Below are 23,424 nucleotides of genomic sequence, written 5' to 3'. Positions count from 1 at the left end.
GTTTATCCCCCTGGCCCTACAGCTGTGATCACTAGACACACTAGGCACTTTAAACCCTACTCAGTGCTACCTGTGTCTGAAATACAATACTAGCACTGTTGCCAGTGTCTCATAGTGGAGAGCTCAGGGAGAGAAGGGGGGGAGGGGTAATGGCCAAGGGAGAGAGAATAGGTCAGGTAACAAGGGAGGAGATGACAAAGGGGAGCTGTAGAGAAAAGAAGAGAGACAGTGGTATTGTCCAATTTGTAGGAAGGAACAACGTTGGAATAGGAACTTTGCTCTCAAAAATCTGTCTCACTCTTGTAAGGGTGGGACTCTGTACCACTCAAGCAAATTTCTTGAAATGAATCCTGCCTGCCTTGGAAAAGAGGGCCTGCGTATGACAAGGCAAGTGCCCCAACTATTGGAGATGCTTGGAGCTTTATCCATCTTGCTTTCTGAAACATTCTGGTGCCACTGAGCTGCATATACAGACTCATCAAAGAAAATTCTATTTTTTTCCGCTATACTGTGATTTGCTGAGTCCCTGGCAAGAATCTAACCATGCAGAACTGTACTTAGAAGTAGTAGACAGTCAATATCGATATGAATCTAGGCTGAAATCATTTGCCTTCCCTGTAATTATAGTGTTTTGTTCTACAGGTAGAGATTCTGACATACAGCAAAGGAATTAATTTCTAAGCATCTGTTCTTTGCAGTGCAGTCAGTGTTTGTTCCAAAACACTGCACTATATGCTTTATAAAAGTAATAACATGTCACCTGATCCATGAAATGATTGGTAGACTACGTCCTGGGTTAGCCTCTGGTGGCCAATTTCCAAGTACCCATAATAACAATTAACCATGTAACAGTCTGTTAATTCTACGTGTATTACTACTCTTGGAGCAGTGACCTAAATGAATTCTACATGATCTTACTAATTAGGAATACTTTGTCGTAGTCAGATGATAAAAAGTAGCATCTTTCATATTAACATATCTCAATGCCTTACAGACTTAATATATTTATAAATGGAAGCGCCAGCCCTGCAAACTTTGATGCCTAAGAGTAACTTTACACATGTGAATAACCCCACAGATACCCATAGGAGTAGGTGGGTGAGTAAAGTTACTCACCTGCATAGGTGTTTCCAGGATTGGCCCTTAAATAGCGAAGTATGATTACAGAATGTGGACCATACAGAATATAGCTAGAGACTCAAAGTTAAAAAGATGTAATCAAGTATGTAAGACTACTTACTCATTTTATGCTGCAGAATTCAAGGAACTCTCAGTACAACTTGTATAATAACTGGATGCCTGGGATTACTAAAACAATTAGCGTTACAAATCTAATTTCCTTTTCACCATTTATGCGGTTACTTTTCTTTCTCTTATTATACTCAGCTAAGATCGTGGCAAATAGACAGTTTCACTTTTGTTTCTATTCTTCTCTGTTTCACTTTCAGCTTCTCTGTACAGTGCAGACACTACAGGAGAATGCTTAAAGCTGAAACGGCTGTTTACATTAACATGAAAAAAGCTTTCAATTTTTTAAGCTTTGCAACCTTTTTTCAATGCAGAGTCTAAATTCGGGCCTAAAGATGGTTGAAAGTGCCCCTTTAGCCTTAAAGAGAACCTGAGAATTTTACTGAATTTCCAGATTTGTTGCATTTTCTGTAATTGTTTCCTCTGATACATATCTACATACTCACTTTTTAAATTTTCCCCAGTTTTTACTGAATAGCTTATGCTTTAGGTAACATAACTCCTTGTTTCTAGTCAACTATAAATGTTCTGTTTCTGTCACATTTCAGAAAGCTTCCCAGGCTCTTGTGAGGTTGCCTTGTTGAACCTGATCCTGAAAGATGCCAACCACTTAAAATTCTCATTGATTTCAGTCCATCAGGCCCTTAAAATGCATTCGCCTGCTCGTACAGGTTTATGACCCTATATTATCTTTCTTTAGGCTCAGTGTGTCGTTCACCTGCTGCTTAGTTTATATATAAGGACCACCAGCTAGGTACGGTCTAAGGTTCTCAATGCTGCAAGTACTGACACATACAAGTAACTTTACTAATGCAGTCAGTCTGGTCAAACGCTGATGCTACGCTCAGTAGTAAGCACCGTGCCTGGTAATATTTGCAGGATTGAGACTTATGAGAAGGACACGCAAGGCCCAGTGGCAAACTTGTAGCTTAGGGTTTTTAATAATGAAAAATATCACTCAAAATTCCTTAAAACGATTATTAAAGCAATAGTGATTCAAGAATAAATCCACCAACAGGCTAGTCGTGATTGCAGCATATCATTTAAACAGTCATGTGTTTAAGGACAAGGTCTGCCATCAGTTTCACTCTGGTTTATGTGGTTCCTTAGGCCACATGAGGCATTTACCTGGGCGTTGCCACCTCCCCCTCAATACATAAAAGCCTCTCACCTGAGTTTAGTGGTGCTTTCAGCCGGGGCTAGCTGGCTCAGCCAGGGGGTGGGTTAGAGCCTGAATTCTGCTTTTACTTAGGCAGGTAACCTGCCCACTTTGCAGTATAGACACAAGCTAAACCACTTGAGTTCACAGTCCTCCAGTGCCATCCCATAATTCCCCCCGTGTACCCAGAAGGACGGACACGTTCTCCCACAATTCAGTGGGAGCTCAGCTTACTGCTGCACAAAGAACCGTGGGATGTGCCCCCAGAAGTCTGGGGGAGCGCAGCACCAATGCGGACGCAGTCACTCGGGTAGGGCGTTGCGGGGCGGCTGCTCGCACCAGGGCTAAGCTAACCTGGGTGCTGATCACCTGAGCTAATTCTGCAGCTGAAACAAGCCAGTGGAGTCTGAACTCAGTGTCTTCACTGTTCACTTAAGTTCTGCTGTCTGCCAAATTGTGTCTTCCAAGCCACAAATAGCCCACATTGGATGTAGCATTTGGTCACAAAAACTAAAAGGCTTGAATTAGCTGCATGCTGCTGCCTTTCCTCTAGGCAGACAGTGGAGCTAGTTTTGGACACCAGGGAAAACGTACTGCTGAAGGAATATGTTAATAATTCTGCAAACCTGGGTGATGAGAGAGACAGGCTGAGGTGTCAATGCACCATTCCTCTGGCTCTTTTTTTTACTTAAAAGACAGGTCGTGTTGCAGAGGAATGGTGGGAGGCTCCCCATAAATGTGCGGGGTTTTATTTGGAAGTACAGCAAGAAAGAGGGGATTGAATCTTCAAGCCATAAAGGGGCCCATGATGTTTTTTAGCAGATTAACTCAATTATGTTTCTGAAGTTAGCCAGGAAAAGTCATTCATGGCAGATGCTGTTATCAGTCGTGTAATGAGGTGAGACCAGACCTGGGTGAAGCCTGCAGTTCATCCTCTTACCATCAGCTCCTTTTCCGGCCAAAGACACAACAGTACACGAGGCCCAATTGCTCTCTGGTGAACCTTAGGAGAAGATCTGTTTCTCAGAGAAAAGCCAAACGCCAGGCTGTAGCCACTTGCAGGGCCCAATCCAGCCCCCTTTGAAGTAAGTAGGAAGACGGGCACTGACTTCAGTGGGAGTTGGTGCAGAGGGACTTGTTGGACACGCCCAGTAGTCTCCTGATGTCATTGCTCGAAGTCTGAGGCCTGGTCCACACACTGCTTTTGTATAAGTATAACTGTCAGTTAGGGGGGTGAATCTTTTTGGCTGGTACAGTTAAAGCAATTCAATCGCCCAGGGTGGCTGCAGTTATATATAAGTGTGTCTCACACTACGAGCTCTGGTCTATGCTTAATATTTAGGTCGACATAGATATGTGGTCAGGAGTGTGAAAAGTTCCCACTTCTGAGGGCTGTAACTGTGCCAACCTAAGTCCCACCCCCCCCAAGTAGATGCAGCTAGGGCAACAGAAGAATGCTACCATCACTGGGGGAGAAGGTGTTCCTATAGCAACGGAAAACCTGTTCCAATGGTGTAGGCTGCGCCTACATCATGGGGTGATGCTGGCATGGCCCCCGATCCCTTCCCTGTGAAAACTGCCTCCACCTCCTGAAAACTGCCCCACTGACCCCAAATCCCACCCCCTGTAAAAATTGCCCCCTTTCTCCCAAAACTGCCCCCCAGATCACCCTCCCCCCACAAGTGGCCCCACTCCAGCCAGTCTCCGTCGCTAGGGGCATGCACCGCTGGCCCCTCTCCCAGCACTTAGCGTCGCCGGTGTCACCTGCTCACTCGGGATTGCTGCCCACAGACAGGCCAGGCTACTCAGAGAGAGGTAAGCATCCTCGGCTGGGCCTGAGTGGGAGAGGAACCAGCCTCCGGGGAGTCAGCCAGGCCTGCAGTTGAGGGGAAGGGGAAACCCCCTGCCCCACTGCCTTATCGCCTCCAGTCTCACCCTTCTCCTTCCTTCAGTGCCCTCACAACCAGCCTCCCTCAACGCCCTCTGCCCCCTCAGCCCTACCCCCAAATCCCAGGCTCCACCCACACACTCAGTCCTGAGCCCCTTGACCCTACTCCCAACCCTCCTCGCCCCCATCTTCTCCAAACTCAGCCCCTCGTGCCCCCAACCCTACCTCATCCATCCTATCTTCCCTCACCCCACCTTTAAACCCTACCCCAAACCCCCTAGTCCCCATGCCTCCACACCAAAACCACTTAGCACCCCATGTGCCCTGCTCCCAGTCCCAGCCTCCCCCACCCACAACCATAGCTCTCCATCTCCCCTCCACACTCTGTCCCCAGCCTCCCCCACCCTAGGACTCCATCTCTCCCCCCCCACCCCAACTACCTCCCACAGCCTTCTTCTTTTGCCCACCCAGCCCCACATACCTATCTTCCCAACCCCCCTTTCAGACCTCGTTCCCTCAATTTATTTCCCCCGCCCCCACCTTGTCCGATGAACCCCTACATCCAGTCCCCAGCCCTAAACAGACATCTTTCCAATTCATGGGCATTGGAAGCCATCTTCCCAGTCTTCTTTCACACACAGTCCCAACCCCGCCTCTGCCCTGTTTTACAGATGGGAAACTGAGGCCCGGGTTGACTTTTGCTTGGCCTATGTCTCTCCGGAAGGTTGTAGCAGAGTTGGGGACCACCCTATCAGAAGGAAGGGGGAGGAGAGCACGGATATGCTCTGCGGCTAGAACTTTTATGGCTTTGTGGCATTTCTGTGCTTTGTTTAGTTTGAGAGAGCTGGACCTACGCAGGTGCTCAGAGGATAGAGCTAAACCTCCCCCACTTGCCCCCTTGTCCACAGACACACCAGAGAGAAAGTCCAGTAGGGAGTAGAGTGCAGGGCAGCCCAGAGGATTCAGAGGACCTGGGGGCTTCGGCGGCGGGTCCCGGGGCGGAAGAACCCCCCGCCTTGGGTCTTCAGGGCACTTCAGCGCTGGGTCCTGGAGTGGAAGGACCCCCTGCCGCCGAAGACCCGGAGTGGAAGGAGCTCTGGGGGGGGGCGGGTCCCACGAGAGTTTCCAGGGCCCCCGGAGCGAGTGAAGAACCCCGCTCCAGGGGCCTCGAAAAACTCTCGTGGGGGCCCCTGCAGGGCCTGGGGCAAATTGCCCCACTTGCCCCCCCCTCTGGGCGGCCCTGGTAGAGTGCACACACACTCCTACCCCACGGATCCAACATGGGAAAGCAGAGTCCCATGGGAGTTTGGGGTTGAGCATTGGGGGGAGGGATAGCTCAGTGGTTTGAGCATTGGCTTGCTTAAACTCAGGGTTGTGAGTTCAATCCTTGAGGGGGTGATTTGGGGATTTAGTTGGGGATTGGTCCTGCTTTGAGCAGGGGGTTAAACTAGATAACCTCCTGAGGTCCCTTCCAACCCTGTTATTCTATTCTATGATTTAGCTTCCTGCAAGTGGCTACCGCTGGTTCTGAAACCAGGTGTAAATCCAAAGTGTTTAAATGAGAATTAGAGAAAAAGCGAGAAATATAATTACAAAATGTGGCATTCAAAAGAGATTGTTTTACAGGCAGACAGAGAAATGCCATCGAGTTGAGTGTAAGGTCTAGCTTCCCTCAGCGAGTAATACCTGAGTATCTGACATTTTAATAGTGCTTTCTATTCCAAAGGATCCCGAGGCATTAGACAAACACAGGTCCCAATACTGTAATTGGATCTATGCAAGCAGACTCTTAGATCCGTGTGGAGTCTCACTGAAGCCCCAACACCCCAATCTTACAAACGCATAGGTGAGTAGAATCATAGGACTGGAAGGGACCTCGAGAGGTCATCTAGTCCAGTCCCCTGCACTCATGGCTGGACTATCCCTGACAGGTGTTTATCTAACCTGCTCTTAAAAATCTCCAATGATGGAGATTCCACCACCTTCCTAGGCAATTTATTCCAGTGCTTAATCACTCTGACAGTTAGGAAGCTTTCCCTAATATCCAACCTAAATTGCCCTTGCTGCAATTTAAGCCCATTGCTTCTTGTCCTATCCTCAGAAGTTAAGGGGAACAATCTGTCTCCTTCCTCCTTGTAACAACTTTTTATGGACTTGAAAACTGTTATCATGTCCCCCCTCAGTCTTCTCTTCTCCAGACCAGAACCCCAATTTTTTCAATCTTCCCTCATAGGTCATGTTCTCTAGACCTTGAATCATTTTTGTTGCTCTCCTCTGGACTTTCTCCAATTTGTCCGCATCTTTCCTCAAATGCAGTGCCCAGAACTGGACACAATTCTCAGTTGAGGCTTAATCAGCGCGGAGTAGAGAAGAAGAATTACTTCTCATGTCTTGCTTACAACACTCCTGCTAATACATCCCAGAATGGTGTTTGCTTTTTTTGCAACAGTGTTACACTGTTGACTCATATTTAGCTTGTGATTCACTATGACCCCCAGTTCCCTTTCCGCAGTATTCCTTCCTAGGCAGTCATTTCCCATTTTGTATGTGTGTAACTGATTGTTCCTTCCTAAGTGGAGTTATTTGCATTTGTCCTTATTGAATTTCATCCTATTTACTTCAGACCATTTCTTTAGTTTGTCCAGATTATTTTGAATTTTAATTCTAACCTTCAAAGTACTTGCAACTCCTCCCAGCATGGTATAATTTGCAAACTTTATAACTGTACTTTCTATGCCATTAGCTAAATCATTGATGAAGATATTGAACAGAACTGGACCCAGAACTGATCCCTGCAGGACTCCACTCGATATGCCCTTCCAGCATGACTGTGAACTACTGATAACTATTCTCTGGGAACGGTTTTCCAACCAGTTATGCACCCATCTTATAGTAGCTCCATCTAGGCTGTATTTCCCTAGTTTGTTTATGAGAAAGTCATGTGAGACAGTATCAAAAGCCTTATTAAACTCAAGATATACCACATCTACCAGTTCCCCCCATCCACAAGCCTTGTTATTCTGTCAAAGAAAGCTATTAGGTTGGTTTGACATGATTTGCTCTTGAGAAATCCATGCTGACTGTTACTTATCACATTATTATCTTCTAGGTTTCTTCAAATCGATAGCTTAATTATTTGCTCCATTATCTTTCCAGGTACTGAAGTTAAGCTGACTGGTCTGTAATTCCCCAGGTTGCCTTTATTCCCCATTTTATAGATTGTCACTATATTTGCCCTTTTCCAATCTCACCCATCTTCCATGACTTTTCAAAGATAATCGCTAATGGCTCAGACATCTCCTCAGTCAGCTCCTTGAGTATTTTAGGATGTATTTCATCAGGCCCTGGTGACTTGAAAACATCTAACTTGTCTAAGTAATTTTTAACTTGTTCTTTCCATATTTTAGCCTCTGATCCTATCTTATTTTCACTGGCATTCATTAAACTAGATGTTCAATTGCTACTAAATTTGTTGGTGAAAATTGAAACAAAAAATGTCATTTAGCACTTCTGCCATTTCCACATTTTCTGTTATTGTTTCCCCCCTCTCATTGAGTAATGGGCCTACCCTGTCCTTGGTCTTCCTCTTGCTTCTAATGTATTTGTAGAATGTTTTCTTGTTACTCTTTGTGTCTCTAGCCAGTTTAAACTTGTTTTGTGCCTCGGCGCCTTTAAAATCACAGGGACGACCTGTGTGAGTAAAATGATTTACGAGCTTACTTCCTTCACCAATGAAATTCAGCCATCAGGAGGTGGAATGTAAAATTTGGGACAGGAAGGGAAGAAAGCTAGTGTATTTCAATTGAAACCACTGAGGAATTTTATATAGGTAGAATAAAATTACCTCATCTGATTTACAGAAATAAGTCTGACCTCCCATGTTATCTTTTTAATATCTTCAAGATGTGAGAGGAAAAACTATAGACAAAGCAAACTAAAGAGGGGGCAGGAAAAAACAAACTAATATATTCCTCTTTATCATCATCATTAGGTTCAATAAGAGAAAATACATTTAATATCTTTCAGATGTTTTTCTTTAAGCCGTTTATATTTTTCATCTTTGTGTGTTTAGGAAAAATAGTTCTGCTTCTTACTTTTTTACTTCTACTTTTTAAATAATAATCCCAACAGAGTGATTAGTACAATACAGGATAGATAAAGGGCAAATGGGAGCAGGGAAAAAAGAGGTAACTTTCCGACAGGAAGGTTAAAAGAGAAAAAGGCACTTCCGAATAATTAATTTCCATAATTATACACCTGATGTCCATTTTTGTCTGTCCTCTAAATGCATTTATTACAACAATTATTTAACTCTGGTTTTCTACTGATATAATTGCCTTTCTTCATACCTTTCATTTGACCCACATAAAACTAGAGTTTATCTCCCTTTTATTGTTGTATATGCTGCAGAAATGCAAAATCAAATAACTCAGAGGCTATAGACAACATTGCCCATGCTAAATAAATTAAAAGCTTGCCAGTTTGGAAGTGTTGGGCTATTATTTTCCTTATGTTAGATCTTTTTGGATCTGAGTAATTGACAGGGATAATGGGATTTGAGGACTAGGGAGGTTTTTTACTGCAAAGAAGCAAAAAAGAAAAACCGTCAAACTCACTTGAAAAAAAACGAGATCATAAAAGTGAAAAATGTGGTGTGACAGAGACTAATTATCTCTTACTTAGTCATAGCTATGATGAAGATAATACTTTTCACGTGAGATCTAACCCCTTGTCTTTACAGATCTCCTGGTATCTTTCTTAAAGCAGCACTGTACACTGAAAAATTACTCTCAAAATGGCATTGTGAGCTTTCAGTGACTTCGAACTCATGTTCTATTTTCAGTTCACAAGTCAAAAACATCTTTTCTAATTTGTCTGTACTGCAAACTAAATCTGTGAACTGAAGCCCCTGGCTTGTGCACCCTCACCGGTAATAAAGATTTGTAAAGTCTTAGGACCTTAATTCAGGATTTCCTGTATGTTAAGTGTTTGTGTTTTCTCTGAATGGATTTTAGCAACTATAGCTCTATAATAATACACTGTTTTTTCCTAGTCAAATATATTTACGTATAGTTTGTAAAGTTTGGGATCTGTTATGGCATGAATCACCAGTTGCTACTGTTACACCTGGGTTTGCAAGGGCCTTTTCTTAGCAGGTGAGCAGTATACAGTCTGAAGAAACTGTATTAATGTTAGTTTTGTGACTGGCTGTTTACCACAGTTCTTTTGGGGGAGCTGTGGTAAACAATGAGTTTTTCTGCTTTAATCATTCTCTCTAACTAGAATTAATTCTTACTGCTGAAGAGTGGCTTCCTGGGAATGGGCAGTGGTGTTTGGCCTGAGATTTCTTAAAGAGGGATTGGGATTGCCTGCATGTGGTTAGTGACCTTTGTTCAATGACTGGTGTATATAGTGAAAATAAACAAGTTACACAGAGAAAATACCCTGACTCCACATCATTGATTTCTCTTCCAAGACAAAGCCGACCCCCAAGGTCCAAACATACACTGCTGCTCAGCAGAGGGACAACAGATCTAAGATATTATTTGTAATATTATGATCAAATCTGGCATTATTAGGAATCACAAACATAATTTGCTGTAAGGTCTCATTTGTCCCTATTATTTAAATGTTATTCTCTTTGGTTTTGCATTTATATAATTTGCAAAAAAAAAAAAAAAACAGGGCTGTGAAAAGGAATTTGAAGGTGTGCCTGGTTGGAATAAAACAAGTCTTCCTCAGCTTCATGTCTCTTTAGAGAGGATTGAGAGAAGGGGTCCTGTGAGAAAAGTGTGAGGACTGAACTCAGTAGTCATTAGAGATGATTAATGTAGCTAGAGGAGATCAGTGAACTCATGTTCTTCCTGTTTGATAATAGTTTAAACTGCAGCTATAAAGTATTGTAGATTGCATGAATTTGAGGGTAGTTGCTACCAAGAGACTTCCCAATTCAAATAGAAACTAGAGAGAGATTGATATACAAGTCCAAAGTAGAACTGAGTTGCATGCACCAGGGAAATGAGTTGAGACTTCACTTCCCCATGTACTCAATTTTATTTTTCATTTTTAATTGTAATTTAATGTCAGGGTTTGTTGAATTATCAATAAGTTTAGCAATGTTTGTTATTGTTTTGCTCAGCTGCTACCAAAATCAGAAGAGACTCTTGTGGTGATCTGTATCAGAGGGATAGCCGTGTTAGTCTGAGTCTGTAAAAAGCACCAGAGGGTCCTGTGGCACCTTTAAGACTAACAGAAGTATTGGGAGCATAAGCTTTCGTGGGTAAGAACCTCACTTCTTCAGATGCAACCTCACTTCTTGCATCTGAAGAAGTAAGCTTATGCTCCCAATACTTCTGTTAGTCTTAAAGGTGCCACAGGACCCCCGGTTGCTTTTTGTGGTGATCTGTGTACACATATTGTCTTCATGAATATTCTCACTTCTTTATTGTTTTACTTACAGCTTTTCACCAAATGCCAGTGGATTCAAGTTCCCTTTACCAGACAGCAGTTTCAGTGCTGCATAACTCATATCTGGATTCCACATCTCGGAATGGCTTTCAGTACAGTCGAGTGACTTTGGTGAATAATGATGTCTTTTTAAAGGAGGTAAGTTTCGTGGGCGAGGGGTTTAGTTAAAGGTTTTGCAAAGGAGGGAATTCCTTCCAGGTCTTCCAGGGTTCTGTTATGTTCCATTGTTTTTTTGCTTGCCATTTGTGGCAGATGTTGGATTCTTTCGTTTCCAGCGTTCAGTTAATTTATACATCCCATTGTGACCTTTGCCCAATTTACAATTCCTAAATGAGTCGAGCAGTTTCTTTCTTTTCTCTTCTTGACCCTTCTGCTCCCCACCCCGCTCCTTCCTTTGACTGTGGAATAAAGGCTGCCAAACCTGCAGCTGCAGGGCCTCCTCTACAAGTCATGGGGGGCCCTCAGGACTGGTTGAAATGCTAATGCGATGCTTGCTGCTTATAGGGCTTTTCGTATGGAGCGTGAGCTGCTTCCCGCTGACTTGAGCCCCAGGTTAAATCAGGATGTCTCTCCTGGCCCTGGCTTTCCAGTACCTTCTTCATTTGTATTGTGCTTGAGGCTGTATTCTTTGAAGACTGCAGATGACTCTTTTCTCTGAGCCCCCAGGAACCAGGGCTTCTGTTGTCATTCACTAAAAATAGAGCTGAAATCTTAGTCAGCACGTCACAGGGCCGGGTTCCCTCACCCTGGATTCCTCTCTGCAAGCAGTGCTATGTACCCCAGTGGCAAGTTCAACACCAAGTGCTTTATTTACGGTAGACAAGCCCTTGTCCCTCCAACAACATAAAACTTTTACATTCCCTCTAAGCAGGGGGGTGGGGGATGGAGGGGAAGGAAGAGACCTCACCTTCCTGAGATCCTGGGTTTCACTGGCTCTTCCTTCCTGTCAACCCCTCCCTGCTCTTTCCTCTTCCTGTCTCTCTTTTAACTGTCCTCAGCTGAGGAGCTGAATCGCCTTGTTAACTGGTTAAACATCCTGTCCTTAGCCAGTTATCTCCTCAACTGGACGCGCATGGGGATGATTGCCAAATCAGGCTTAGGCCGCTCTGACGCTGTCACACTGCATTAGAGTGGCACAGCTATGCTGTAGAGTGCAGACGTTTCCTATATCGATGGAAGGGGTTTTCAATTGATGTAGGTAGTCCAAGGCTCTGAGAGGCCTGCTCTACACCTAAATCTTAGGTCAACCTGGCCATATGGCTCAGGGTTGTGAAAAAATATCTGTTTGCTAGAAATGGGACTGAGTGACAGGGGATGGATCACTTGATGGACCTGTTCTTTTCATTCCCTCTGGGGCACCTGGCACTGGCCACTGTCTGAAGACAGGATACTGGGCTAGCTGGACCTTTGGTCTGACCCAGTAGGGCCGTTCTTATGGCCTTATGCCCTCTGTGACATAGTTAGATCGACCTAGCCCCCACCGTAGGCGCAGCTAGGTTGCCGGCAGAATTCTTTTGTCAACCTAACAACAGTTTCTCTTTTAGATGAATATTATTATTTATATTATTGTAACCTGGGAATCCCAGTGATGGACTCCTAAACTAGAAATCAGTTCATTTGCTATTTAACAATAATTTAGCAAACATCCACGTTTGTTTTAAAATCAGATCAAACAGTCTTCAATGCTGCAGTCACACTTGGGCGTAAGTACAAAAACGAAAGCGTGCTATTCAGCCTACTGCTTTTCTAACTTGCAATCTCATCTTAAATCTTTTCTCTCCTCCCACAATTTTTAAGGAGATCTAATAAATCAATTCCATGAGAAAAGAAAAGCAATGTGAAAAAATTAGCTCCCTGCCTGATCACTTAGGCTCTGGTACCATTTTCTGTAGCATGGGGCTCAATTAAAAGCATCCTGTGTTGGAGTTATACAAATACTAAATCACCGTAAAAAAGGAAGAGCCTGAAATAGGGCTTTGGAGCGGAGCCTGGAGCGCAGAGCAGCTCCGGAGCAGTGGAGCTGCAGGTTTTTGCCTGGAGCTGGAGCGGAGCCGGAGCACAGCTCCAAAGCCCTGGCACTGAAATAAATTTGTTTTAAAAGAATAATATATGAAGATCAAATCTATATAATCAAACTATAAACACCCATAATTGCATTTGGCCAGTAGAAAGAATCATAGAATATCAGGGTTGCCAGGGACCTCAGGAGGTCATTTAGTCCAACCCCCTGCTCAAAGCAGGACCAATCCCCAGACAGATTTTTGCCCCAGAGCCCTAAATGGCCCCCTCAAGGATTGAACTCATAATCCTGGGTTTAGCAGGCCAATGCTCAAATCACTGAGCTATCCTTCCCCCGATGCAATGCTGAGCAAGTCCCTTTGTACACCTGGACCAGGGTTCTCACAAGCCTTGACAAACACACTCCTGTGCTTTCTACTGGGGAGTCAAGCCATGCTTTCAAATGAAGTGTTAGCTCAGATGCCAGTGAAGAAATCCTTCCAAATGTGAACAGATGCAGCGCCGTTTTCCTTGTTCTCTAATGGTAGGAGAGTCGTGTCGACTGGGCACCAGCATTTAACTATCCTGTCACCTAAACCTTCTCCGAGAATAAACAGATGAGACAGTGGTAAAAATAACTGTTCCTTGCCTCCTGCTACTGATACCACCAATGGTAATGCACCGTTAGGAGATTTTGAGAAAATCGCTAGAGTAGGCACAGCCACGCTTGTCTAGGGTGACCAGATGCCAAAGATGAAATATCGGGACGCCGGGTGGCGGAGCAAAAAAAAAAAAAGCCGCTGGCTGGGCCCCCCGGCTTTGCAATCAGAGATGCAGCGCTCGGCTGCTCCTCTGCCCTGAAAGCCAGCCTCCCTCCCGGCACAGGCTTGTCCCTCCTCCGCACGGAAAGCTGGTGCAGGAGGCAAAGTCCCGGGGGTTGGGGCCGGAAAGGCCGCAGGAGCAGGGGGCAGCGAGAACGCACCCGGGGCCGGGAGTGTGTGTGGGACTGCCGAGCCGAGCTGCTTCCTTCTTCCCCCGCCGCCTCCGCTCCACTCACGGGCGGGAGGTTTCAGGTTACAGCGCCCGCACCCCGGATCCCCCACAGCCGCCGCGCCAAGAGAAAGGCGCGGACTCGGAGCAACTGCCCGACCCTCTTCTCTCCATCCCTCCTCCGCTGGCCTCCAGGCGCTGTTGCTGCATCGCACCACCTTCTTAATCTTCATGGCGGCCGCGCCACACATGCTGGAGTCCGGCCTCCCTCCAGTGCTTGCGCCGCCGCCATACAGCTGATCGGCGCGCAAGCCGCATGCGTGGGGAAGAGGCGGGGCCAGGGCTGGGATTTGGGGAGCTATCCGATGGGGGAAGAAAGGGGCGGAGTCGGGGTGGGGGGCGCGTGAGCCGGAGCGGAGGGCAAAAATTGCTTCTTTGTCCAGTGTCCCGACCAAACATCGGTCGGGACGCGGGACAAACAAGTAAATATCGGGACAGTCCCAATAAAATCGGGACGTCTGGTCACCCTACACTTGTCTGTTAAAACCACTCTCTCATAGTTTCACCCTTTAAAAGTGCTGTCAGTCTGGAACATCAGGGGGACTTCAACAATCCCCTGGATTTCCCTTCAAACCCTGCGCATACTTTGAGTGCTAAGAAGTGGGGTAGATCAGCTGGCCTGCTGCATGATTCGTCTGTGATTACATGTCCAGATAGCGAGTCGTGAAAGAAATTTTAATACTGGATACACAACCTTCACACCATTTCTGTAAAGGGGCAAGACTGAAGAATTCTTTGTTTTGGTTTCTTAGACCTGGGAAATGTTTTAGTTTAAGCAAGTCAGTTTGAATTCTGTCCATTTTAAATATGTTTTATGGCCTAGAGAGGGAGTGTGTTTAGAGCAGGGGACTGGAAGCCAAGATTCCTAGGCTGTACAGTATTCCAACTGCCCCATGCCTCAGTTTCCCCTTCTGTGAAACGGATATAGCATATGCCTACATCACATGGAAGTTGCGAGGGTAAAAAATGTACTGCTGCAATTCTTTTAATAATAAAAAAGGCCTCAAGCAATTAACAGACTATGATGAAGAGATGAACAAATAATACAAATACACTGCTGCTGGGTCTTGCCCACATGCTCAGGGGCTAACTGATCATCGTATTTGGGGTCGGGAAGGAATTTTCTCCTGGGTCAGATTGGCAGAAACCCAGAGGGCTGTTTACCTTCCTCTGCAGCATGGGGCTCGAGTCACTTGCAGGTTTAAAATAATGTAAATGGTGGATTCTCTGTAACTTGAAGTCTTTAAATCATGATTTGATGACTTCAATAACTCAGCCAGAGGTTATGGGTCTATTACAGGGATGGGTGGGCAAAGTTCTGTGGCCTTCCGTGTACAGGGGCAGGTGGTCAGACTAGATGATCATGATGGTCCCTTCTGGCCTTAAAGTCTTTGAGTCTATAAATACTTGTGTTGAAAGGCTTTTTAGACATTCCATGATCTGTTTCCCCTGCACCAGCAGTTGTGCATCTTACTAGCATCTAAACAATGCAGGTAGATGTTTCCTTGCATTGCTTTGGGTGTTAGTGATGTCACTGATATTTGTAGGGAAATCACAGACCCTGAACTTGGGTCTTGCTACATAAATAAAGGAGGAACTAATTATTAACTACCATATTTTGATTTATAAAATATAATTGTTAATACATATTAAGTATGTATACTTTCAAGACTGTAAAACCTTAAATGCTTTTTTTTTTAATTAAAGAAAAAAGCATTTTAGTTACCTTTAGTTAACGTTTGTAAAGCACTTTAAGATCTTTAAATGAAATGTGCTATATAAATGCATAATATTCCCTGTGTCACAATATTAATATGAGTTTAGTACTTGGAATATATAAAAGAAGCAGCCTTTTTGTGTCTTCTACAGTACAAAACTTTTAGCCAAGAAAAGGAAGCGAGTGGCTATACCAAGGAGGAACTTGACGAGACCTATGCATTTCTTCTGTTCGATAGTGAAAGAGAGGTAACGTGGAAAAGTTGTTCAGCATAACATATTGAGATGCTGCATCTTTGAGTACTTTCATTTTCAAAGAGGCTCCTCCCCAAGGAAGTCCATCAGAATTATTCTTAAATGGTTTAGTTTCTCTTTGTAATCTGCACTGCCTCTTCATTGTGATCATTGCTGTATAAATAACCCAGAGGAGAATTTATCTGATAAAAAGGATTTGACAGTGACTCCTGATTTTTTTTTTTTAAATCTGTTCTTGTTATTGTTTGAGTGCTGACAGACTGTGCAAACAGAGGGAAAGGCATTTTCCCTCCCCCAGTGAATTTACAGTCTAGTTTAGACATGAGCAAAACAGCTCAGATACATTTAGAATGAAAAAGAACCTCAGTGACAGAAAACAGGAGTTTACAAGCATCCTTTTGAAGAAACTCTGTAGGTTGTGGAAGTAAAGTGCTAGAAGATTAAGGAAGTGCAAGACGTCAGCCATCTGTCTGCCAAGACTTTTCTGAGGGGGTGGAATTTTCCAAAAACTTCCAAAGCATTGTGTGTTGCATGAATATAAAATGTTCATTAAATGTCATAGCCAGACCTGATAAGTGGCTCTCAGCATTTAGGGCCCTCTTTCCCCTGACTTCAATGAACATTGGATCTGTCCGTAATTATATTCAGATCATAAGTGTCTCGTGGATGTGAAAATAATTAACTTTTTTGCAATACTTAAATACATTTATTAACTGAAAGTATGTTTGCTAAGTGTTGTAATAGTGACATGATAGCTAAACATCTTATCTTTAAAATAAATAAATGAGGCTATAACTTATTTTGAAGGCAAAAGCAGTGTGTCAGAGTGGACTTCGTATAAACACCAGATCCCTTACCACGCTAGGTGATCCAGCGAAAGGTAAGATTTAAGTATAGAGGGGGAAAATATCTGACTTGTTATAATGAACTGCAAGCAGTTTCTTGAAAAGAAACATACAAACGAACTTTTATGACATTTTGTTCACTATAAAGTAAAATAGTACAAGCAAATCTAGATTATTAGGGCCACTGATATTTGAAACTTGTTTTACACACCCAACTGCATAGCTGATCAAATGCATAATTCAGAGGCTTACATCAATTTTACATTTTCAAGTTCAAACAAACAAACAAAAACACTCTGAAAAAAGCAACATAGACTAACAGACGTATTGGAGCATAAGCTTTCGTGGGTGAATATCCACTTGGTCAGTCGCATGTGGTGGAAATTTCCAGAGGCAGGTATAAATATGCAGGCCAGAATCAGTCTGGAGATCTGATACTTGACACCCTGAGAAGTTGACTTAAAATTTGAAACTAAGACGACATATTTGTTAGCATTATATCTTTTGTTTTAAACTACTTTTATTATTAGTATCAGGGAGGTGAAATAGATTTTTGGTTCCACCGAAAGTGATATTATTGTAACTACACCTCCTTGCTCAGGAATCGTACATTCTGGAATCAGTGGAATCAAACGGGCGTAAAACTGAAGTAGTGTGGCAGTGAATCACACACACATTTCTGAGAATTTAGACATGCATTTTTGTTTTTTTGCGGGAAGGGGGCTACATGAAAGCAATGCTAAAATAGAAAGTGTCTGAAATATTTTAATTTCTTAGTGTTTTTTCTCCTGCTTGACCTAATATTTTTGAACATAGCTCCTTCTATTGAAAGTAATTCAAGATATGTTGTGGTTTCATTTTTTTCTGATGTTTTGTACACTAGCAGCTGTTGCCTATATGAATTGAAACACATAATCTCACTCCCTTCCCTTGCCACCCTTTTGTATATGGAAATCAAGGGATAAATGCAGCCAATGAACTGGAAGATATCGTTGTTGACTGTTGCTGGTAGCTATCTGTGTTTTTGGTTGTAAGCACTGTTGGATTTTCCCCACAGAGAAAGGGGGTAGGAGGTGCTGACTTTCACATAAAGCTCCCTTGTATCATGAAATACTTTAGAGTTATTTCATCTGGAAGTTGAGGGGCATGTAGAGGTTACAGAGAAGGCGTAGGAAGGTGTGGTTGTAATCAGGTCTGAACCACAGACTGTCCCACTTTAGTTAACCCAGGTGAAAGCTGAATACAAACAAGCCCTCAGAAAACACCACATATTACATCTGGTCTGAGCTTTCCTACTTATGTAAATTCCAAATTGATAACCCCAACATGTATTAACCCTCTCAACGCTAGGCCAACATACGCAGCTCTTTCTGACCTTTCATCAGGTTTCACCATAGAGCGTCCTGATCCTGCAAACGCATACTCTAAGTACTCCTATTAAGTCAATAGGACTACTCACAGGAGTAGGCCCTAAATTTGGTAGTGCATGAGGTGCATTGTAACCAGTCATATCTAAAATAAATCCATAGCCCTTAGTTTTAACTTTGAAATGTATTTAAACACTTCTGACTTGGAAAACCTTATAACATACACATCTTCTGTGAGGCTTGAGGGTCTTGGGAGGGGTGCGAAGTAATCGTGCGGTCTTAATGGTATGCTTGGGTATCATACAAACAATATAATGCAGAGCCCACAATCTACAATAGCAAACACTGAGCCGTCAGAGTTTCAGGCCTTTAAGGGACACTTTCAGGTAGCTTAGGCTCAAAATTAAGGTTTTACTCAAAAAACAAATCATACAGTATAATACTAAAATGTTTTTCATCGGGATTTTCTTATTTTGTCATTATTTATAATCCAGAATTCCAAAAAGAATATTAAATATATTTTTATTTTATTTTTTAAAGGGGCTTATGTTTCCAAGTACTCAGACTGCCTTCATCCAAGGCCCTGGTATCATGGAAAATCTGGCTGTATTGTAATTTTTAAACTAATTAAGGTAAAACTCAAATCTTTTTTTTTTCCCCATAGACTAGTTAATGAAAGTTCCCATACAGCAGCAGGCAAGACAAAAATGTTAATATTGGTGTGTTGTCTTAATATTGATATGATATAAAATCAATACTATATTGATATCTTTTTTTGGAATCCAGGGTATTTAGTACATATTGATTAGGGGCACGGTGCACCATGAAAGTATAGTCAAAGGCGTACTTTCTCGAAAGGCGAGGTCAAAAAGTGCCTTGATATTACTCCAGAAGCGTGGATATCACCGAGGGTTTCATCTGAGAAAGGCTTTCAGTATTTGTTCCACGATGCATTATTTACTACTAGGGTTGCCAACTTTCTGTTGGAACAAAAGTGAACGCCCTAGCCCCGCCCTTCCCGGAGGCTCTGCCCCGCCCCTTCCCTGAGGACCCGCCCCCCCCCAGTCACTACATTCCCCCTCCCTCGGTGGCTCACTCTCCCCCACCCTCACTCACTTTCACTGGGCTGGGGCAGGAGGTTGGGGTGCGGGAGGGGATGAGGGCTCTGGGCTGGGGGTGCGGGCTCGGGGGTTGGCCCAGGGACGAGGTGTTTGGGGTACAAGAGGGGGTTCCGGGTTTGGGAAGGAGCTCAGGGCTGGGGGTGCGGGCTTTGGGGTGGAGCCGGGGATGAGGGGTTTGGGGTGCAGGGGGGGCTCAGGGCTGAGGCAGGGAGTTGGGGCTCGGGGTTGGGGTGCAGGCTTACCTTGGGCGGCTCCCTCTCAGCGGCGCAGCGGGACTAAGGCAGGCTGCCTGCCTGTCCTGGGGCACCGCGCTGTGCCCCGGAAGCGGCCAGCAGGTCCGGCTCCTAGGCAGGGGGTGGGGGGCAGGAGGCTCCGTGGCACGTGTTGTTCTCGCCCACAAGCATGGGGCGGGGGCAGCACACGGAGCCCCAGAGCCCCCCTGCCTAGGAGTTAGACCTAGGAGTTAGACCTGCTGGCTGCTTCTGGGGTGCAGCGTAGTGCCCCAGGACAGGTAGGGACTAGCCTCTTGCCTCCCCTCTCTGTGGTTCTCCAGGTGGTGCTTGGCTCTGCAGCACCGCCGACTGGACTTTTAATGGCCCGGTCAGCGGTGCCGACCGGAGCCACCAGGGTCCCTTTTCGACCGGGTGTTCTGGTCGAAAACCAGTCACCTAGTCACCCTATTTATTACGCTGTTAGACTTAAATGACAAACTCAGCTTTTGGGTGCAAAGATGGGGCTTCCATGGAAGCTGATTGGAGCGGCACACATACTCCTATCCAAAGGCAGAATTACATCACTTCCAAATGTTAAGCATCTGGCGTGACACTGATCCCTCCGGCAGCCGTGTCACCATAGGCACCAACTTTTCCCGGCGCCAGTGGGTGCTCGCGCCCCTCGCCCCGTGCCTTGCCCCAACTCCACCCCTGCCCCGCCCCCATTCCAACCTCTTCCCCCAAAGTCCCTGCCCTAACTCTGCCCCCTCCCTGCCCCTATTGGACTTCTCCCCAAATCCCTGCCTCGGCCCTGCCTCTTCCCCCGAGCGTACCGTGTTTCCCCCTCCCTCCCAGCGCTTGCCGTGCGAAACAGCTGTTTCGTGGTGCAAGCGCTGGGAGCTAGGGGGAAAACGTGGGCACGAGGCACGCTCAGGAGAAGAGGCTGAGGCAGAGGTGAGCTGGGCGGGGGGGCGGGGAGCACCCAGCAATTTTTGCCCATGGGAGCTCCAGCCCCAGAGCACCCACGGAGTCGGCGCCTATGCGTGTCACGCAAGCTTGCAGCCCTGTTACAGTGTCACATATCTGGCTGTGCCTGCGGCACAGCACTTTGAAGTTTGTCCTCCTGGCCACTGGGCACTGCTGTGATGCTGGATTTCAGGCATCCTCTCTTGCCTCCCCTCTCTGTGGTTCTCCAGGTGGTGCTTGGCCAGCATTCTCTGAGCCCTCCTGGCAGCAGGGAGGTGGTGGTGGCAGCGGTGGGGCATTGGTGGCAGAGCAGTGGTGGGGGGGGGTATGGAAATAGGAGAGCAGAGTGGGAAAGGCAGCTCCAAGTTCCTTGCCACTCCCAAGGCTCCCAGCAATCCACCCACGCTTTGAGCCAGACTCTCTAACCCCAGCCCCCCTCCACCCCACACAGCCCCAGACTGCCTCCAGTCCCCTGTTTCTGGTTCTTCGCCCCTGCATGCACCGCAACGAGTGTGCGGTGGAGGACATAGGCTCACTGTCTCCCCACCATTTGCTTGCCTTGCTCAGCAGGACCCCGATGTGGAGATCGATTTGTTGGTCTCCCTCTTTCAGGGAGTTGTGGAGGATGTGCATGCAACACCTTTTATAGAGAGCTTTGAGATTCTGGGAAGGATGGCAAAGTTATCTTCAAATTCGCGGGTGGTTTGCTTCTGTTTAAAGCATTTTTACCAGCGTTATTTTTTGGCAAATGTGTTTGTCACAGGGAAAGGTCAAGTTCATGCCAGAGAATTACACGGCGAATTACACCAATCCGACTCCTGGCTATGACTGCCACATCTCTGTGAATATAAACAATATTTCCTTGGAGACTAGTCATTTTCGGGCCTTCGAATTGAGTCAGGTACAGTGGCTGGCAACGAAGAAACGGCTTGAAGAAATATTTCTGAACTTAATGTGAGATGGGGGTGGGATGAAGGACGGCATTAAGGCAATGCTGAATGAAGTCATTCTCTTTCATCTGTTTTTCCTTTTTTTTCTTTCCAGTATTACGTATATGAATTTTCCAGTGACAGTGTTGTTGAACGCCCGAGACAGATCTGTCCCTATGTAATAATAGCCTTTCAGTACACGGAACCTAAAATAATGTCAACATTAAATCATAAAAGAATGTAAGCGACTTTACATTATTGTACAACATTCAGTCATGTGCCACTTTTCCTTGACCATTTTTAAGTATTCTTCTTTTCTCCCTCCCTCCCCTTTTTTCTCTAGAATTGAGCTTGAAAATAAAGGTAAGAGAACCTCTTGTTGGTTTGAAAAGTTGTATTTAACTGTAGCTTTATTTGCATTGTTTTCATTTTCACATGACAATTCTTTTTCTAATTTCATTTTTAGTATATTACTGCCCATGGAGAGGGCAGCTTTCTATCCAGGGGCACCTATTGTGTGATATAGCCCTCAGGTCCCCATATAGTGCTGTGATTCCAGCACAACTGTAAGTATAAGTATATTTTCCCTTTTTTTAATGCTTGGGGAGCTGCAGAGTGAAATGGAAAAAACCCCACAATTTGAGGCTTTATTGACACTGATGCTGGGAATCACAGATGTATCCTTTGGCACCTTAGCTAGAAAGGCAGTTTCCAGCAGATGTAAAAGCTAAAGGCTCAGTCATAAACTCAGTTTTCCCCCCTGCTTAGGGGGGTAAGGAGCCCCTCTTACTCCCTTACATCGGCTTAGGATGACCAGACGTCCTGATATTATCGGGACTATCCCAATATTAGGGGCTTTGTCCTTTATAGGCAACTATAAACCCCCACCCCAAAACACTGTCCTGATTTTTCACACTTGCTATCGGGTCACCCTACATGGGCTCCCCTTAGAACATAAGAACGGCCGTACTGGGTCAGACCAAAGGTCCATCTAGTATCCAGTATCCTGTCTGCCGACAGTGGCCAATGCCAGGTGCCCCAGAGGGAGTGAACCTAACAGGGAATGATCAAGAGTCTCTTTGTCCCTTATCACCTGAACTTTCGCAGGGGGCGTGTTAGGGGAGAGCAGCCACTACTGTTTCTGAGCTGCCGCTCCTCCGACTTCCCTCCCATGCACTAGGGTGACCAGACGTCCCGATTTTATCGGGACTGTCCCGATATTTGCTTCTTTGTCCCGTCTTTTGCCCCAAAGAAATTTTGCCCTCCCGGAGGGACTCTCACCCCTCCCCCCGGCTCCGCCCCCTCCTTCCCCCATTGGCTCCCTCCCCAAGTCCCTGCCCTGGCCCCGCCTCTTCCCCAACCACGCAGCATTCCTCCTCCCTCCCAAGCTTGCAACATGGCGGCACAAGCCTGGAGGGAGGGGGTGGCGGCAGTGCCCGGATCCTGGAGCTGGTGAGTCAGCTCCGGCACCCGGGTACCGGGCGGGCAAAGGGGGGCTGGCAAGGGAAGAAGACGGGGTGGCTCAGCTCTGGAGGGCTGGAGGCTGCTCCAGCCCTGCAGCCCGCAGGGCAGCGCGGTGGGTCCGGGCAGGGGCAGCGTGGAGCGAGCAGGGGCCAGGTGGGCGGCGCGGGGGCCAAATCCCCACTGCTGCCGGGGAGCCCTGCGCCTCTCCCTCCCGCTCGCGGCTGCAGCTCCTTCCCGGCGGGACACGCCCCCCGGCCCGCCTCGGGCACATGCGGCGCGCATCCAGCGGCTCCCTCCCAGCGGGAGGGAGACTAGGAGCGGGGGACGCGTGCCGCATGTGGCCGGGGCTGCGGGAGGTGCGTCCCGCCGGGAAGGAGCCGCAGCCGCGAGCAGGAGGGAGAGGCGCGGGGCTCCCTGGCAGCAGCGGGGATTTGGCCCGCGCTGCCCACCCAGCCCCTGCCCACTCCGCGCTGCCCCCGCCCAGACCCACTGCGCGCCGCATATGCCCGTGGTGGGCCGGGGGGCGGGAGGCTCCGCGGGGAGGGCAGCGCGTGCGGCCGGGGCCTGCTAATGCCCCCGGCCCCTTTTAAACTCCCTTTTTTTTTTTCCTCTGTCCCCCCCCCCCCTTTTTTTTTTTTTGCTTCCTCCCGTCCCGATATTTTATACTGCTGATCTGGTCATCCTAAGGGTCGGCTGCCCCTGGGCTACTTCCACACTCCCCCTCGTAGGGTACCTGGG

General features: G+C 46.2%; 1 protein-coding gene across 1 annotated transcript in view; it reads left to right on the top strand.

Annotated features, from left to right (window-relative positions):
• The window catches only part of TASOR2 (transcription activation suppressor family member 2), a 79,463-nt gene that overhangs the window by 6,641 nt on the left and 49,398 nt on the right, over positions 1 to 23,424 (top strand). The window contains exons 2-9 of the mRNA XM_034764112.1: positions 10,756 to 10,901; positions 15,681 to 15,776; positions 16,590 to 16,662; positions 18,535 to 18,626; positions 21,057 to 21,194; positions 21,338 to 21,462; positions 21,566 to 21,585; positions 21,689 to 21,788. Coding sequence (XP_034620003.1) covers positions 10,756 to 10,901; positions 15,681 to 15,776; positions 16,590 to 16,662; positions 18,535 to 18,626; positions 21,057 to 21,194; positions 21,338 to 21,462; positions 21,566 to 21,585; positions 21,689 to 21,788 — 790 coding nt within the window. The remainder of the gene's footprint in view (positions 1 to 10,755; positions 10,902 to 15,680; positions 15,777 to 16,589; positions 16,663 to 18,534; positions 18,627 to 21,056; positions 21,195 to 21,337; positions 21,463 to 21,565; positions 21,586 to 21,688; positions 21,789 to 23,424) is intronic.

The sequence above is a fragment of the Trachemys scripta genome, chromosome 1, assembly GCF_013100865.1.
Source record: "Trachemys scripta elegans isolate TJP31775 chromosome 1, CAS_Tse_1.0, whole genome shotgun sequence".
Classification (NCBI taxonomy): Eukaryota; Metazoa; Chordata; order Testudines; family Emydidae; genus Trachemys; species Trachemys scripta.
This window is presented reverse-complemented; position numbering and strand designations above follow the sequence as displayed.